Source organism: Nicotiana tomentosiformis, chromosome 1, assembly GCF_000390325.3.
Source record: "Nicotiana tomentosiformis chromosome 1, ASM39032v3, whole genome shotgun sequence".
In the NCBI taxonomy this organism is placed as follows: Eukaryota; Viridiplantae; Streptophyta; class Magnoliopsida; order Solanales; family Solanaceae; genus Nicotiana; species Nicotiana tomentosiformis.
In genome coordinates, this window is record NC_090812.1 from 3,942,889 (window position 1) to 3,959,160 (window position 16,272).

General features: G+C 38.6%; 1 protein-coding gene across 1 annotated transcript; it reads right to left on the minus strand.

Moving 5' to 3' along the window:
* Positions 1 to 710: 710 nt before the first annotated feature.
* On the minus strand, positions 711 to 4,637 carry LOC104102433 (pentatricopeptide repeat-containing protein At3g24000, mitochondrial). Its single transcript, XM_009610131.4, has one exon. It carries the CDS (start codon positions 4,365 to 4,367, stop codon positions 1,266 to 1,268), a length of 3,102 nt encoding a protein of 1,033 aa, XP_009608426.1. The 5' UTR covers positions 4,368 to 4,637; the 3' UTR covers positions 711 to 1,265.
* Positions 4,638 to 16,272: the final 11,635 nt, after the last annotated feature.

Here is a 16,272-nt window from a genome sequence, read left to right on the forward strand (position 1 = left end):
AATAATATGAAAACTTAATCTCCTTAGTAATTAATTTAAACGCTGGACAACTAGTAGGCGCACTTTAACTTTTTTCACGGATTCGCTGGCGTAGTGTGATGTTTAACACTTCATAAATTAATTTAATAATCTCAATATCTTAATTAATTCCTAATTTAATTAATCTCTTGCTATAATCGTGAATTCGCTTGCGTAGCGCAATAGTGGAATTTAATAATTTCCTAAACTAATTTCCTCAAGCACAAAGGTAGTAATTTCTCAAAAGTACTACAAATAGTTGATTGTCATGATTTCGGAATCACTTGCGAGGCGCGATTATGATAAGTTAGTTAAATTTTATTTTCGATCACGCATTCGCTTGCGCAGCGTGGTTATGACAACGTAATATTATCCAAGTCATTCTTTAATAATTCTAATAATCAAGCAATAAAAGCGGACATAGGAAAATCATATAAATCACAGTTTGTTCAAAAATTAATTTAATGCCAAGTTTAAGCCAATAAAGCGACCGTGCTAGAACCATGGGACTCGGGGAATGCCTTACACCTTCTCCTCGGTCAACAGAATTCCTTACCCGAACTTTATTTTTGCAGACCAATAAAAATAAAGTCAAGCCTTACTTTGATTAGAGATTCAAATAAAATGTGACTTGAAATACCGAAAAATCAATTCTAAGAGGCGACTTTGTAAATAAAATAATCCTACTCAAATTTATCACTTCAAATGAAAAAACTCTTTTAACCCAATAATCCATAACATACATATCTTTTTGGGGTAGAAAAGGGGTGTGACAACTAGAATCCAATTAATTCTAAGCCATGCCTATTGCCTTCAACACGCTTAGACCAGTGAGAGAGAGAGAGAGAGATCCAGTAACAGAATTACCGGAATAAGCTTGATATATATTCTAAGCTTGTTTTGTTGCATACCATGGAACTTTTGCCTTATCAGTCTTTTATGTCAAGGTCCTTAACTGCTCCAATTGGGTCAGTTCCTGTCATCCTCCCTATTTTCGCAAGTATGCTTTTACTGAGTTCAAATCATTTGCCCTGTGTTCATTTATCTGTTTCTATCCATGTAGATATCTACTGATAATTCTTTTGCAGACTTTTATTTCTTTATATTTGGCCTTTTGGTTCCCCACGGACCATGGCTGAAATTCCACAACTAAATGGGAATACTAGTGTAGCTCTTAGGCTGTTTTTGCTTTGGAAGATTTAATGAGACGGAATCAGTGGCACTCCTCGGTTTTACTAACACCATTATCACCAGTAATCACCACAAGAACATTGGCCACCACTAAAATGGTGAAACCGATAAGGATCCCTCAATATGATTTCCCTCCTAACAATGCTGCTTACGAACTTGAAAACTGAATGGCAATCGCCACAGACTCTAAGGTTCTTAAATATTCGAAGAGTTGAACCTTCAAGAGTACTAATCAAACCATATGCTAGTGCAAGTCTTTCACTATGCATCCATAAATTGTGCTCCTTCTGTTCTTCATCAGTGTCATGCAAGGCAAAGCTTGTATCAGCAATATAACCGGCCTCCTGAATCTTCTTTCTCAGCTCTGTCAACTTCCTGTATATTTGCTCTGACTCCGGGTGAGACAAGTCTCCGATCCCAAAGGTGCAAATTTGGTTCTTTAACTTGACCCAACTGCAAGCAAGCTGCTTTTTCACTTTATGTGATTCCATTTCAGCTCTCACATTCTGAACGTCCTGCCACCTCCCCGAAGTTGCACAGATATTTGAATAAAGAACATAAGCTGAGTCATCCGATGGGTTAGATTTCAGAAGATTTTCGGCTGCTACCTTTCCTAGTTCTGTATTTCCGTGCATCCTGCATGCTGCCAACAAGCTTCTCCAAACAAAGTCGTTTGGTGGCACTGGCATTTCTTTAATAAAAGCTATGGCTTCAGGGAACCTTCCAGATCTTCCAAGAAGGTCTACTACGCAAACACAGTGCTCTATGCCAGCCGGGACTCCAAATTCAGAAGTCATAGAAGAAAAATATCTAAGACCTTCATCTACTAGACCACCATGACTACAGGCTGATAGAAGAGAGACAAAAGTGACATGGTCTGGCTTTGAACCTTGCTTTACCATATCGTGAAAAGTATCCCTAGCTTTCTGGAAAAATCCATGTCTGGCAAAAACAGATATTAATACATTCCAAGACAATCTTGGACGCATATTTGGTTCGGGGAATATTTTCAGAACATCATTTATTTCACCACATTTCCCATACATATCCATTGTAGCATTTCCAACAAAAGAATTTGAGTCAAACCCAAGTTTAGTAGCTAAACAGTGAATCTGTTGACCCTCTTCCAATGATGCCAAGTTTGCTGCAGCCGATAGTGCAGCAGAGAGGCTGAATTGGTCAAACTTCAGTTTTTCCCTTTGCATCTGGAGAAGAAGTTTCAACGCTTCCTCCCAGAGACCAAGACGAGCATTGGCGGCAAGCATAGCATTCCAGGTCACTGATGTCTTATTTAGTAGCGCATCAAAGATAAGATTACTTGAATGGAGATCACCACAGTCCGCATACATTGTTATGAGAGAGTTCCTTATGTATTCATTTGTCTCAAAACCAGTCAGAATTATATGTCCATGCAATGGCATGCCATACTTCAGCAGCTCAGTTTCAGTTGAGCAAGAACCAAGAACATTAATCAAAGTAATGTAATTTGGAGAATTCTCTTCCTCTCTCATTGACTTAAAATTTCTCACTGCCTCAAGTGTGTCCTTATTATCTGCATAGCCACCAATCAATGCATTCCAAGTGACTAATTCCTTGTCAGGAATTTTTTGAAATACCTTTTTAGCCTCCCACATCATACCACACTTTCCATACATGGTGACCAATGCATTGCCAACTATTAAATTGTCATGGAGCCCATGAACAATTAAAAGAGCATGAACAGTTTTTCCTTCATCAAGCAATTGACCATCTGAACACGCAGCCAAAGCACTAGCGAAAGTCACATAGTTAACTGTTCTTTGCAAGTGAAGCAGTTCAGCGAACACTTCCAAAGCCTTGAAGTACTTACTTATTAAAACATAACCAGCCATCATGGAGTTCCACGAAATCACATCCTTTGCTGGCATGGCGAAGAGCAAACTTTCCGCATCTTTGGGCCTCGAAGCCTCCAAATACATGGAGAGAAGAGTATTACAGACACAAATATTAGAATCCCATCCCGATTTCAATGACAAACCATGAACACCTCTCCCTATGTTTAGGCAATCAATAGTTCCACAAACAGATAACAATGCAGAAAGTGTCGTTGAATTGACATCGTCGTGAACATGACGCATTTCAGAAAAGGACCTGAACGCTTTCTCGTACAATTGGTTATATGCTAGTGCTGAAATTATCGAATTCCACGATATAGTGTCACGGTCGATCATGCCCTCGAAGATATAAGAGGCATCTTCAATGCAACCAAAACTACCGAACATTGAAATAAGAGAATTTGATACAGAAACATTGTCTTGAAATCCCGACTTTACAACCTGACCTAGCACTTGATGACCCAAAAAATCATCATCAAGAGCTATGGAAGAACTAATAACAGCAGTACATGTGTTTTCATTACCAGACACCTCTTCATGTCTCATTCTTTGGTATAGATCTATTACCACCTCTGGGTAACCATTATCTGAATATGCAACCATCAAGGAAGTCCAAGTAACAACATTCCTCTCAGGCATTTCCTCAAACAGTGTTTTAGCACTAAAAGGTAGTCCATATACACCATAAAAATGGAGAAAAGAAGTGCCCACAAAAACATCATTCAACAAACCATATTTCATAACCAATCCATGAATTTGAAATCCTTCCAAAACCATATTTTCCAATCTACTGAATGCAGTCAACAAGCTAGCTATAAAATACCCGTTTGGTTGAATTCCAAAACCCCACATTTCAACAAAAAGAATTACAGCATTCCAGTAAAGACCCATCCTAAAATACCCAGATATCATATTATTCCAAGACGCTCCATTTCTCTCGGGCATTAAATCGAACACATGACGAGCAGCTTCGGTGTTCCCAAATTTCGAATACATACTGATCAAAGTGTTGTAATGGAAAATGCTCAAATGGGGTTCTTCCTTTAGACAAACTGCATGAACTGCCCTTCCAACAATTTGTTGGGTGATTTTGGAGAAGCCCTTTTGATGAAACCCAGAGATTTCTGGTTCTTGGTGGTGCTGTAGGCATTGAAAGGGGCGGGTTATGGGCTGCTGTTGTCTGCATTGGACTGAGATTGTGCTGAAGTAAATGTTCAAAGCGCAGAGCTTGTTGTGAAGGCAAGTGTGTCTGGTTCTGATATGATAGAGCAATAAAGCACTCATAAAATCAGTTGTAGAAACAAAGCTGCAGTACTATTTCAAACTTTGGGGTGAAATTTCAGTTGCCAAAATAGTACTCTACATAAAAATTCGAAATCAAAAGTGATTGATGCCGCCAGATCTTTCCTTTGTCTGTGAAAAACATATTTGAAGCAATGCAATTTAAGGTTTTTAATGAGAAATAAAACATGGGATAGACGTGTAAATATTATACTAAGTATTGTACTTATTAAGTAATTACCGTAAATCTAGTACTCCTTCAGTCCTTCTAGGTTTTAGCCCATATTACTTGTCTTTTAAGATTCTATATATATGTTAAAACATATATCTATATATATATAGAGAGGGAGAGGCGCGCGCTAGGAATAGGAAAGATAATGTGGCACATCTCATAGCTCAAGAAAATGCTCTATCTATTTTCTCCTTTTTCTGACTTTTATTGATGTCTAAAAAATCTGTACAATATTAAATATATCATATTTATGTCATCCTTATTACTGTCATTTATGAAAGGCTTAAATTATATATTTGCCTTTTCTTTTTAGAGAGAATGACTAAACAAATTCTACAATCAATTTGAAGACGAAAACGGCCCATCAATTAATTAAGCGAATTGAACAGGTTCTCCGTTATTAAACATAAAACATTAGTCCACCACTGTATATAGAGACTCATCTTTAGCTTGGTTTTGTATCTGTTAGTGGATTTCATGCCTTTCTGTTTTCAGCTCCATTATTATTATTAGGTATAAGTGCTTTGCTCCTTTAGAAATATTGATGCTACGTTATTTTCTGTTTTTATAGTTGCAAGAAATCAATAGATATGTGTTGCCGTCGTTTTCTTCCGGTAACTCACAACCGTGCCATTTGAAATGCCCAGATTTTTGTGCAATTGCAGTGTGGGGTACAATATTAATCCACAAGAAAAAAATACTTGAATAAATAATTATTTTCCAGTTATTAATCACCTTTTATTATTTTCTGTTCACTCCGTTAGAAATAATGATAATCTTTTATTTTTTTGTACATGCAAGACATCAACACTAGGACATTATATTTGGCGCAAAACCAGCCACAAGGGATGAAATTCTAGAGTAAGTTGCAATAGAATTGACAAATTTAATTCATGCACTTATAACTTATGCCGTTAATAATCTCATTATCCATGCATTTTGTTGATGTGCATTTGTTGTCATATTTTCCTTTTTGCGTTTAAATGTTGGGCAATATCAAGTTTCTATTCAAATATTCAAAAAGCAAATACCATGGTATTTGGAAATAGAATAATTCTACTTGGGGGTGGCCATTTGGTTCACGAATAAGTTATAATAGCTAGATAGTTGTAAGATTAATCGTAATCGTAATATTTTGTTGGCTAGCAGCTAAGTGGCAAGCTGATAGCTAACTACAGTTAAGTTTAAGTGTAATATTAGCTAGAGTTAGTTAGTTAGAAGTTAGTGAAAGTCGGTTAGTGTTAGAGGCAGTTAGTTTGTTAAATACTATAGGTTATTGTATAGAACATAGCTTTTGAAAAAATGAAGTGAGCTGGTTCTCTTCTTCTCTCATTCTTCTTTCATTTTCTCCTAGATTCTTCCGTCGCGTTAGCTTTGATCATCATTTTCATGGCTGTTAGCATGGTATCAGAGCCATCGGTGTGGATCTAAGCAAGTTTGCGAACAAGTCTCTTCATCTAAATTGCTTCAATACTGCAATTTGAGGTGCTGAATTGTCTCGGAGCATTTCTTGATCGAAGCTAGGGTTTGCAAATTGTGTTCTGTGAAGCCAATTCCCAGTCAACAATGGCGATTGAACACGATCAAATCAACAATACTACTCCTGCTGCCACGACCTCGGCGAATGGCAATTTCATGACTAGTATATATATAAAAGAGAGGAATAAAAAAGTGAGGTGGCATGTCTCTTTGGCCAAGAATCACATTTATCTTTTTTCTCAAATTTTTGGCATTTTTCCATTTTCCTCTATTTATGTGCTATATTAAAATATTCAAAAGTCACTTAATTATATTCTCCCTAATTACACCTCTGTTAGTCCATTACTCATCTTTCTACCCAACTCCTTTTCAGTTTAGAAAGTCCAAAAGTCCCTATTATTAATTCTCTAAATACTTTTACCTTCGATGACGACTATTGTAACATATTTAACATGCCGCTCTGATCACCACACGGGGAGGAGTTTACAGATTCTAATCTTTTATCATCACAACCGTCTTCATTCATGCATGGTGAGAATTTTCTGTATAATTCTCTACTAAACTTTTTAATCAGTTTGTCGCTTTAGAATTGAGTTTATTTTTCTTATCAATCTACTTAACTTGGTTAGGATTTCCAGAAACATGATGATATGTTTGAATACTGAATTGCTGAAGCTTTTGCCCCTTTCTTTGACCCTTATGTTATGGAAGGTGTTTTTGTTATACAAACATTTAATTTGGTTGGATCATTATTTTTGTCCTCTTTTTTTTTTTTTTGGATTTTCCCTGTAGGAAATATAATAATTTAAAGCTTTTAGCTCAACGCAATCTTTTAACTTTTAGCGACGTTACGAATTAGAGAACAAATTTGTCATTATTCATGGCATATTAATTAGAGGAGAATGAAATTGCTTTCTCTTGCTTTTCATTATTTTCTTAGAATGTCATACTCTTTACTTTCAACATTGGTTCTTCTGATTGGTTGATAAGGGTTAGAATTTGTAGAATGTGGGATTCTTTTAGTCTCAAGAAAAAAGAGAGTTGATTGGCTTGGATATAATATTTATGGATGAAAAGGTACCTACATGTTCTTATATTTTTATATATAAATTCTCTTTGTGGATTTAATCTCAAAATACTTACCTCTTTTCTTTTATCAGGAAAACTTGATGCATGCTACAAATTTAAGGATTGCATTGCAAGTAAATGTAGTGGTATACGTTTTTACTTAGAGATTTGCAGGTCCCTTTAATTTCTCTCCCTCTTTATTTTTTCTTTACTTTACTTCTTTATTGTATAAGGTTTCTTTCTTTCTTTTCTCTTGCTACGAAACTTGGAAATCTTTGTATCTGAATATTTTGTCCATGAGAAATTTATTCATAGTTCTTGATTTTGTTTCTTGGTTTTTTCTTGCTTTTTTTTTTCCTTTGTGGAAAAAACCTTTTACGTGATTTTAAGGTAGAACTTTTCTCAGTATGAAAAATAATGCTTCGGTGCTTGGCAGAAGAGCTGGAGTATAAATCTATTTGGGTAGTCTATGATTTTAAAAAATCAATATTGACTCATTCATTTGGTGGCCTGTTGATAATTATCGTGGCTGATAAAAATTAAAATAAATACTATTGTTTCTGGTTCGTGATATGACGGTTTATTAATTATGCCCAGTGAAAGACAAACTCCAATCATTTTGATGATTAAGATGGAGTTTGGAGACGATTATGATTTTTAAGGTTAATATTTTGAACTTTTAGTTCCACGAGTTATCTTCTTCTGCAGTGAAAATAGAAATGAGAATGAAGAGGAGCGCAATGTGCTATGATTCTAACAGATGTATGGAGGTTGAATGTCAAATTAGCCCTAATCATTGTGGTAACAATAATACAAGACTGTTCACTTATTCGACTGTGAGCATCTTCGTTCTTACTAATATATTACTTAATTCTTTTTATTTGAATTTGAATTTTATTATAGGGTATTCATAGAGATAGAGTGATGAATATAAGCACCGCACAATATCCATGGACAAACATCTCCACTGTTTAAGCCTGTAGGAATTCCCAATAATATCAGTATCTTATTTGGAATTTGTGAAATTCACTAGAATTTTTGCGTACTCTGCCTTCTTTTGTTAAGTAGTTTAGTTTCGCATAGAGAATGACAGTTGAAATTTTAGTCTAGGTTCATAAGAATTCTCTTATGTTGAATTTGTCGGATAAACTTCAAATGAAACGAAATGAGCAGATAATTTTTGGAAATTATGCAATTTTACTGCTATAATTTAACGATTTTGAGGCAATGAAGGGATTATTTCAGAGTGAAAAAGTGGATAGCTTGGAAAGGTGACAGAAAGTTAGAGCCAAAAAAATGGAAGTAAGAAAAGACGGAAAACAAAACGAAAAAGATTTTAAAAAAAAGGGAAAATGAAAGGAAAAATAAAGACAAAAAATTTCCATAAGTTGTAGTTTAAAGCAGTCATTTTTCTTGAAATTATATTTTGGCTTTACATTATTTAAAAAAAAATAAAAAAGATTAGTGTACCTATATATTAATTACACAAAAGTAGAAAACTAGATATATATTTACAACTAAGTGTTACAATATGGATTAGGAGTTCCTATCCAATAATATATAAATTTTAATTTTAATAATTACGTACTATAAAAAATTATTTGTAAATTTAATAATATATTTTATTACCACGCGAAGCGTGTACAGATTCACTAGTATATATATATATATATCCTTAAACATCTAACTTAATTGATATTTTATTAAGTGGAGATTTGAAAGGAAGTAATAAATAATATTTTATTTGTATAAAATGTCAAAAATATTAAGACAAATTCAATTGCTAAAATGGTAGATACGTAGGCGAAGAAAGTCTTATTTCATAGTGTATACGGTCAAAACCTATTAGTCAATCGTACGGACTGGTCGAGATGATAATACCTTGATCGAAGGGTACCTGCGTAATGTCAGGTCGAGATCCGAAGTAAGGAGGTCAAGTTTCGAGCTCTGAGACCGATCAATGACCGGCTCGGTATCGTTATCGAGCTCATATCCAAATCGAACTACGAGGAAAAGCGAAGATTGTCGAAGGTGCATAGACCGACCAACACCCACTCCGAATATCATGACTCCGAGTCAGAATCGAGCTCGAGTCACGGCCGAGGGCTCGATCCAATATCAAGCTCGAATCAGTGTCGAGTTCACAGACAAGAGCCGTTGCAACCGCGCTAGGGGAGAGAATCCTCGCGAAAATTAGGGAAAAGCTAATTCATCATGGGTTCCTCATTATGTATTTTTTATTGTATCCAAAGTAGGATTCTTTCACTATAAAGAGGGTTATTGTTGTAAGCATAAGCGGGGGACACATTGTAATCAAAGACTACTTCTCATATTGAAAGATCAACCACTTGAGTTCATTTTATTTTATCTTATCTAGTTCGTTCATTCTCCTTGCTCACTATTTTATTTTTCAGTCTTATAGTCAAGAATATACGTATTCCTATTTCTCAGTACGATTTGTGTCAAGTTATATCACATATCCTTAGAACTGCTTATAAATTCAACTTTATCCGATTTTTCGGTTAAACAGTTTGGCGCCCACCGTGGGGCGAAGGATAACGGTGTTTGTTTGATACAAATCAGCAACACACACCAGTTTACGCTCGTCTTTTGAGATTGTCTCTGACTTTGAATTAGCAATGGCAAACTCTCGATTAATGGCTTTACCTACCGACAACGAAGCCGGCCTTCAAGATGAAACCAACAACTTGATGCCCAGGTCCGGAAGGCCGCTTATCGATGTTATTGAAGCTCGAGTCTAAGTACCTGAAGCTCGAGCTGAAGTACCACTAGACGTCAACTCATATGTGGCCTTTGAGGCAAACTAACGTTCCGAGCCTAAAAATAGCATTCATGGCTGTACTCGATCTGCAGCTCGAGACACCCATAACGTGGAGGAGAACATAGTCAGCTTGCGTATGATCTTTGAAATGTTACAATCCCAGCAGGTAACGATAGGTCAGTTGCAGAGCCAAACCCAGCTACCAAGTAGACCGGAGCCCGGTCAACCTCGAGAAATTGCCCACCGAACGGAGCCAGCCGTAGTAAGGTCAAACGAGCAAGAATCGGGGACTACTCCCGAAATTGCTAAAATACTTGAGGAGCTCACAAAGCGAATCGAAGCCAACGATAAGAAAGTAGAAACATATAATTCCAGGGTCGATCTGATCCCAGGGGCTCCACCCATGATAAAAGGGTTGGATTCCAAGAAATTCGTACAAAAGCCTTTTCTCTCGAGTGCAGCCCCAAAACCAATCCCCAAAGAATTCTGTATGCCCGAAATCCCCAAATATAACGGTACGATCGACCCCAACGAACACGTCACCTCTTACACATGTGCCATCAAGGGTAACAATTTGGAGGACGATGAAATCAAATTCGTGTTGTTGAAACAATTCGAAGAGACCCTCTCGAAGGGGGCGATAATTTGGTATCATAACCTGCCACCAAATTCTATCGATTCATTTGCCATGTTAGCAGATTCGTTTTTAAAAGCACACGCCGGTTCCATAAAGGTTGCAACGAGGAAATCGGATCTTTTCAAAGTAAAATAAAGGGATAATGAAATGCTGAGGGAATTCGTGTCCCGATTTCAAATGGAACGCATGGAATTACCATCGGTCACAGACGATTGGGCCGTCTAAGCTTTTACTCAAGAGTTGAACGAGCGAAGTTCGATAGCATCACGTCGGGCAAAACAAAATTTGATCGAGTACCCAGCAATGACTTGGGTAGATGTGCACAATCGATATCAATCAAAGATCAGGGTCGAAGACGACCAATTAGGAGCTCCTTCCGGATCCGCGAATCCGAACAAATCGGCTATTAAAAATAGAGGGACATCGACAGAGAGCCGAGGTCGAACAGAGACCGATATCAACCATACGTTACAGATCGAATGAATAACGGTTCGACATGCAATGTTGCCCGAAACAATGGAAGGGGTGATCGAAAATAGAATTCTCTGGGACTTATGAGCAAGAATGGCTTTGACAAATATGCCGATCCTAGAGAGGAACCTCGGTTATCGGAGTATACCTTCAGCGTCGATGTATCGGGCATTGTATCAAAAATCGGAAGAATCAAAGATACTAGGTGGCCCAGACCCATGCAAACCGATCCTTCCCAAAGAGACCCAAATTCTATGTGCAAATATCATGGTACGCATGGCCATAGGACCGAGGACTGCAGACAATTAAGGGAGGAGGTAGCCCGTCTATTCAATTAGGGCCACCTTCGAGAGTTCCTCTGTGATCGAGCCAAGAATCACTTCAGAGAAAGGGACTCCAACAGAAAAGATAAATAAGAGAAACCTCAACATATCATTCACATGATCATTGGTAGGGTCGACACTCCACAGAGACCCGCACTCAAACGCATTAAGGTATCGGCCACAAGGAAAAAACGAACCCGAGATTATGTGCCCAAAGGCACTTTATCGTTCGAAAACGAAGAAGCAGAAGGCATTTCTCAGCCCCACAACGACGCTCTGGTAATTTCTATCCTATTAAATAAAGTTCAGGTTAAGCGTATTTTAGTGGATCCAGGTAGCTCTGCTAATATCATCTAATCAAGGGTCGTAGAGCAGCTCGGTATGCAGAATCAAGTCATACCCGCAGCTCAGTTTTTAAACGGCTTCAATATGGCCAGTGAAACAACTAAAGGGGAAATTATTCTACCAGTGAACGTGGCTGGAACCATCCAAAACACAAAGTTCCACATAATCGAAGGCTACATGAGATACAATGCCCTACTCGGAAGGCCTTGGATCCATAACATGAGGGCAGTGCCTTCAACTCTCCACCAAGTAATGAAATTCCCAACATTGGACGGCATGAAAACAGTGTACGGGGAGCAGCATGCGGTGAGGAAATGTTTGCAGTTGATGAGGTAACACCGATATCAACATTATCAACCTCGGAAAGATCGAGCATTAAAAATATATGAGAGGCCAAATAGCAATCACAGTTGCCGGTCTCGACCAAATTGGTGAAGCAGGAAACAGAAGATGACGAGAAAGATTTCCTGACCCCCCGAACTTTTATCATCCCCGAGGATTCTGACGCTACCAAATCTACGGTCGAAGAGCTGGAACAGATTATACTGATCGAACATCTGCCAGAGAACGGTATACCTGGGAATGGGATTGACCCCTGAACTTAGGAAAAAACTTATTCAATTTCTTATTGATAACATAGATTGCTTTGCTTGGTCCGATTTAGACATGGCAAGAATCCCACCGTCGATAACAACGCACCGGCTGAGCTTGGACCCTAGGTTCAGACCGGTGAAGCAAAAAAAGACCTCAGTCTGAGTTAAAGCACGCGTTCGTGAAGGACGAGGTAAGTAAACTTCTCAAAATAGGGTCGATTCGGGAAGTAAAATATTCTGAATGGTTAGCTAATGTAGTTGTAGTCCCTAAAAAAGGGAACAAACTTAGAATGTGTGTAGACTATAAAGATCTAAACAAAGCATGCCCCAAATATTCTTTTCCACTGCCTAACATCGATCGCATGATCGATGCCACAACCGACCACGAGATCCTTACTTTTCTCGATGCCCATTCTGAGTACAATCAAATTCGAATGAACCCAGAGGACCAAGAAAAGACTTCATTTATCACCAAGTATGGAACATATTGTTATAATGTAATGCCCTACGGGCTAAAAAATGTAGGAGCTACTTACCAATGCTTAGTAAATAAAATATTCAAAAAACAAATAGGTAAGTCAATGGAAGTTTATATTGATGACATGCTAGTTAAGTCCCTACGCGTAGAGGACCATTTAACTCATTTGTAGGAGACGTTTGATGTTTTAAGGAAATACAACATGAAGCTCAACCCCGAGAAATGTGCTTTCGAGGTTGGTTAGGGCAAATTCCTTGGCTTCATGGTATCAAATTGAGGAATCGAGATCAACCCCGATAAAATCAAGGCCATCGAAGACATTACCGTCGTGGACAGTGTAAAAGTAGTGCAGAAGCTAACCGGACGGATAACTGCCTTAGGCCGATTCATTTCGAGATCGTCGGATCGAAGCCATAGATTCTTCTCCCTACTAAAAAATAAGAACGATTTCGCCTGGACCCCGGAATGCCAGCAAGCATTAGAACAACTAAAATGATACATGTCGAGCCCACCACTGCTTCACACCCCAAAGGCAGACAAGAAACTTTACTTATACTTGGACGTATCGGAAATCGCGGTGAGTGGCGTCCTAGTTCGAGAAGAGCAAGGTACACAATTTCCTGTTTATTATGTAAGTCGGACCTTAGGAGAAGCAGAGACTAGATATCCACACTTAGAAAAATTAGCACTTGCACTGATAAGTGCTTCTAGGAGATTAAAAACCATACTTTCAATGTCACCCCGTGTGCGTGTTAACAACTTACCTACTTCGTAATATTTTACACAAGCCCGAACTATCGGGCCGATTGGCCAAATAGGCCGTCGAACTCAGCGGGTATGATATCAAATATCAACCCCGTACGGCCATCAAGTCTCAAATTTTAGCAGACTTTGTGACCAATTTCACGCCAGCCCTCGTACCCGAAGTTTAAAAAGAACTCTTGCTAAAATCGGGTACATCGTCGGGGGTTTGGACCCTCTTCACAGATGGTGCTTCGAATGTGAAGGGGTCCGGGCTTGGCATCGTGTTGAAACCCCCCACGGGAGGCATTATTAGGTAATCTATCAAAACTTCTAGGTTGACTAACAATGAGGCCGAGTACGAGGCCATGATTGCAGGTCTCGAGCTAGCCAAAAGCCTCGGAGCAGAAATCATTGAAGCTAAATATGACTCTTTACTGGTAGTGAATCAAGTAAACAAAACCTTCGAGGTTCGAGAAGATAGAATGCAAAGGTATTTGGACAAATTACAAGTGACTTTGCACCGTTTTAAGGAATGGACTTTACAGCATGTGCCTCGAGAACAAAACAGTGAGGCCGATGTGCTCGCAAATTCGGGGTCATCAGTCGAGGAAGATAAGATCGACTCGGGGACTGACGTACAACTCTCAGGGTCAGTAATCGAGAAGGGGCATGCCAAGATAAATTCCACAAGCTTAACCTGGTATTGGAGAAATAGGTATATTGAATATTTGAGAAACAGAAAATTCCCATCGAACCCTAAAGAGTCAAGGGCCCTACGAACCAAAGTTGCTCGATTCACGTTGGCTGAAGATGGAACATTGTACAGAAGGACGTTCGATGGGCCATTGGCAGTATGATTGGGACCAGGAGACACCGATTATATTTTGCGAGAGGTCCATGAAGGCACTTATAGGAACCATTCCGGCGCCGAATCACTGATCCACAAAATCATCATAGCAGGATATTACTGTGATAGCATGGAAAAGGACACTAAGGAGTTTGTTCGAAGATGTGATAAATGTCAAAGGTTTGCACCGATGATCCATCAACCCGGGGAACAACTTCATTCAGTCCTATCCCTATGGCCATTCATGAAATGAGGGATAGATATCGTCGGCCCTCTACCATCGACCCCAGGTAAAGCTAAATTCATTTTATTTTTGACTGACTATTTCTCTAAATGGGTTGAAGCACAGGCGTTTGAGAAAGTAAGAGAAAAAGAGGTTATAGATTTCATATGGGATCACATCGTGTGTCGATTTGGGATACCCGCAGAAATAACATACGACAATGGTAAGTAATTTATCGACAGTAAAGTAACAAAATTTCTCGAAGACCATAAAATAAAAAAAATATTATCGACACCGTATCACCCCAATGGGAATAGACAAGCCGAATCAACGAACAAGACTATCATCCAAAACCTGAAGAAAAGGTTGAACGAAGCCAAAAGGAAATAGAGAGAAATTCTGCCCGAAGTCCTATGGGCATATCGAACAACATCGAAGTCTAGTACAGGAGAAACTCCGTTTTCCTTAGGTTTCGACATATATCGATGAAATCAAACCATGAGGCAATGAACACTAGCCTCGAATTATTAGATGAAAAATGAGAAGCGGCACTTGTTCGAATTGCTGCACAAAAATAATGGATCGAAAGGTACTACAATAGAAGAACCAACCTCCGCCACTTCAGGATCGGGAACTTAGTCCTAAGGAAGGTCACCATCAATACTTGAGATCCTAATGAAGGGAAGCTCGGCCCAAATTGGGAGGGACCCTATCAAGTCCTCGATATAATCGGAAAGGGGTCTTATAAACTCAGAACGTTGGATGGTAAACCATTATCAAACAACTGGAACATATCACTTCTCAAATGATATTATTGTTAAGGTATGATTCTCTTTTTTTCTTCCATATACACATATTCGACGCTAACCCATTGCAGAAGTTCGATCAAAGACGTTGAGACCTCAGGTTTTAAAGTACGTGTTGCACTCTTTTGTCCCTTAGATCGGCTTTTATCCCAAATGGGTTTTTCCGGCGAGGTTTTTAACGAGGCAATAACTATGTGCTACCTGAGGACAATTTAATAGTATCCAAGGCTTCTTAATAATCAACCTCGAATACTGGGGGACCCTACAATCGAGAATAAACCAAGTTCGGTACAAGAAAGTTATTTCATATCAAATTCATGTCGGACAGGGTTTCAATAGAGAAAAGTGTAAGGGCCAAATAGTCAAAACAAACCATGCCCACGTAGTTTTGCTCGAGCCCTGGCGCAAGATACAAACACATGTATAAAGGAAAACTTCTTCTTTTCAGATGTCTCATACTTCGAAAAAATCTTTCTACTTCATGATTCAAACAGGCTTAAGGGCCGACCACTATCGAAAGAATTTTTGAAACAAGCGATCATCAAGCCTACGGGCTACCTTACTTCGAGTTCGAGCAAACCACTCACTCGACCATAAAGTCTACGGGCTATAATACTTCGAGTTTTAGTTCGAACAATCACTCACTCAACTATTAAGCCTACGGGCAATCTTACTTCGAGTTCAAACAATCACTCACTCAACCATTAAGCCTACGGGCTATCTTACTTCGAGTTCGAGCAATAACTCAATCATTAAGCCTACGGGCTATCTGACTTCGAGTTCGAGCAATCACTCGACCATTAAGCCTACAGGCTATCTTACTTCGAGTTCGAGCAATCACTCGACCATTAAGCCTACGGGCTATCTTACTTCGAGTTTG

What these genes read in the sequence shown, in the direction of transcription:
- LOC104102433 (XM_009610131.4), bottom strand. Translation starts at nt 4,367, where the DNA reads ATGAGTGCTTTATTGCTCTATCATATCAGAACCAGACACACTTGCCTT.